Source organism: Nuphar pumila, chromosome 2 (genome assembly GCF_984573655.1).
Source record: "Nuphar pumila chromosome 2, dmNupPumi1.hap1.1, whole genome shotgun sequence".
NCBI lineage: Eukaryota > Viridiplantae > Streptophyta > Magnoliopsida > Nymphaeales > Nymphaeaceae > Nuphar > Nuphar pumila.
The window spans coordinates 139,671,253-139,673,738 of NC_143250.1; the positions used below are offsets into that span (position 1 = coordinate 139,671,253).

The 2,486-nt window shown below is 49.2% G+C and overlaps 1 protein-coding gene across 1 annotated transcript; it reads right to left on the reverse strand.

Annotated features, from left to right (window-relative positions):
- Positions 1-1,296: 1,296 nt before the first annotated feature.
- On the reverse strand, positions 1,297-2,277 carry LOC149847328 (uncharacterized). Its single transcript, XM_089993984.1, has one exon. The coding sequence runs from the start codon at positions 2,275-2,277 to the stop codon at positions 1,297-1,299; it is 981 nt and encodes a 326-aa protein (XP_089850110.1).
- Between the last annotated feature and the right edge of the window lie 209 nt (positions 2,278-2,486).

The following is a 2,486-nucleotide window of genomic DNA, read 5'->3' on the forward strand; positions in this document are numbered from 1 at the left end:
AACAACAAAGAAAAGTAGGGAACCAACCATGACTAAGATTCAAAAGATGCGTTTGGATAAAGAGATGTAAGACACTGTTTTCTCTGGGGCACAAACTCCCAAGTTGGGAGCGATGTGTGTATGTATGCATGTATCCAAACATGATGGCTTCCTAAAGACACTGTTTTTTCTGGAGCACAAATTCCCAAGTTGGGAGCCATGTGTGTATGTTTGCATGTATCCAAACATGATTGTGGGAGAAATGATTAGGGGAAACGAATCTGATCAGGGTATATATATATATATATATATATATATATATATATATATATATATATATATATTATATATATATATATATATATATATATTATATATATATATATATATATATATATATATAGAGAGAGAGAGAGAGAGAGAGGAATGATGGAGTCTGCCATCAAATTGAGCAAAATTTCCACCATGAGAATCATGGCTTCCAGAAGCACCCATTATTGCGGCCCTTTTTATTCTTTAAACAAAAGAAAAAGGCCCATGTCATAATTAGTTTAAAGGAAACAAAAGCACTGCGTTCAGTAGTATCGGTACTGCTGTAATTATCAAATATGCGCGTAAGAATTGAATTCCAGCCTCCTTTTTCTGGCATCTTTCTTTTAGAGAGAGAGAGAGACAATATGAGAAAGAGAGAGGATCACCCATCAACCTCCTGCAACTGTAACAAACAAGACTTTTTTCCCATTAATGGGATCGTCGGGCACTCAAGAAACAAGACACAGAATGGGAAGGCCTTTTCAATTTGGATAAATTCCTTTCTACATTCATTCATCGCTTCTTTACAATATCAAAAACCACAAAAGCAAATTTAGAAAAAAAAAGCAAGAAAAAAAGGAAAAACTGCAAACCCTTCCTCCCCTTCTGGGTTTTGATTTCAAAATCTTTTCTTCTCTTACTATTTAAATCTATACAAAAAAAAACGAAGGAAAGGAAGCTGAAAAGTCTTCTCTCCTTAGCCAAAATTCCTAATCGAAATATCAAGAAAAGAGCTAAAAAAACAATCCCGCAAATTAAACAACAAAAAAAAAACACAGGATTTATATTCTTCTTCCTAAATCGGAATCTGGGTATGTCTTGTTTTAACGTTATTTTCATTTGGTCGTTGTTTATAACGTTATCCTATCTGTATTATCTCTCTATCTAGCTACCCATGTGTATATTATCATCAGCAATAATTCATAGTAATAACAGTACCCACAGAGAAGGCGACAATCGTCTTCCTCGTTCTGAACGTATCGGAAGGTGGCCGGCCGGCGAGGCTCACCGTTGCCGGCGGGTGCAGATGTCGAGGAGCTTCTTCCTCCCCTCGACGATCTCGTCGAAGAAGTCGTCCAGCTGCGCGACGACGCCTTCCAGCCCGGCCTTGAACGACCCGAAGCACGCCCTGAGCGTCTCGACCTTGTCCGATATGGCCGGCGCCGCCGGGTCGACCTTCCCCTGAGCTCGCAAGTCCAGCACCGCCCATATGTCGTCCATCACCGCCTGCAACCGGCGGAGCTCGTAGAGCAGTATCGCCGGCGGACGGGCCCCGCTGCCGCCGATACGTTCGATCTCCGCCGCGATCCTGCGGCGGAGCCCGGAGCCGAAGCAGAGGCAGCAGCCCTCCTCCTCCTCCTCCTCCGACGGCGACGATCCCGGCGAGTAGTGCGCGAGCCCCCAGAGGAGGAGCACGAGGAGGAGCGAGCTCGCGTTGCTCATGGCGAAGAGGACCCCCCGGAACCCGTTGAACTTTCCGGCGGACCCGACTCGCCGGCCCTCGAACCGGACGATGTCTCCGATCCGGGCGTCGACGAGTGCCTTGTTGTCCTCCTCGAGGCTGACGGCCTCCCGGCGGCAGCCGGATATGCTGCGCATGATCTGGCGGCAGAGCGGGGAGGGGGCGGCGCCAGCAGACGGGGAGGAGGGCCACCACCGTCCGTCCGTCACCAGGGGCAGGACGGCCTCCACCGCCGTCTGGTACCCCTCGAGCCCCGAGGCCGCCGACTTGAGCACGTGGCAGGCGCTCCACAGTTTGGCGCTCTCGTCCATGTAGTCGTCGAGCCACTTGTCCCCCGCCGGAAGCCTGAGGCTCTTCACCAGCCGGACGAGCTCCCCGTGCAGCGATCGGAGCAACCCCAGCGCCTGGTTCACCCACCTCGCACTCATGAACCCCTCCTCCCCACCACCGCCGCCGACCTTCTCCTCCAGATCATCCATCCCCCTCCTCAGCTTCGCGTAGAACCCATTGATCGACGACTCCATAGCTTCTGCCTCCGATTTAACTCAAACCCAATTCGATTCGATTCAGTTCTCACTCGCTTTCTTTTCTATAGAGAGAGAGAGAGGCATATGGGGTGTCGTAGATGAGGAGGAGAGGATGTAATTATAGGGAGGGAAGGGGAGATTGGGAAGAGGGGATTGGAGGAAGGAGAGTGCATGCATGGAAGCAATGATGAGTGTCGCCCATGGGG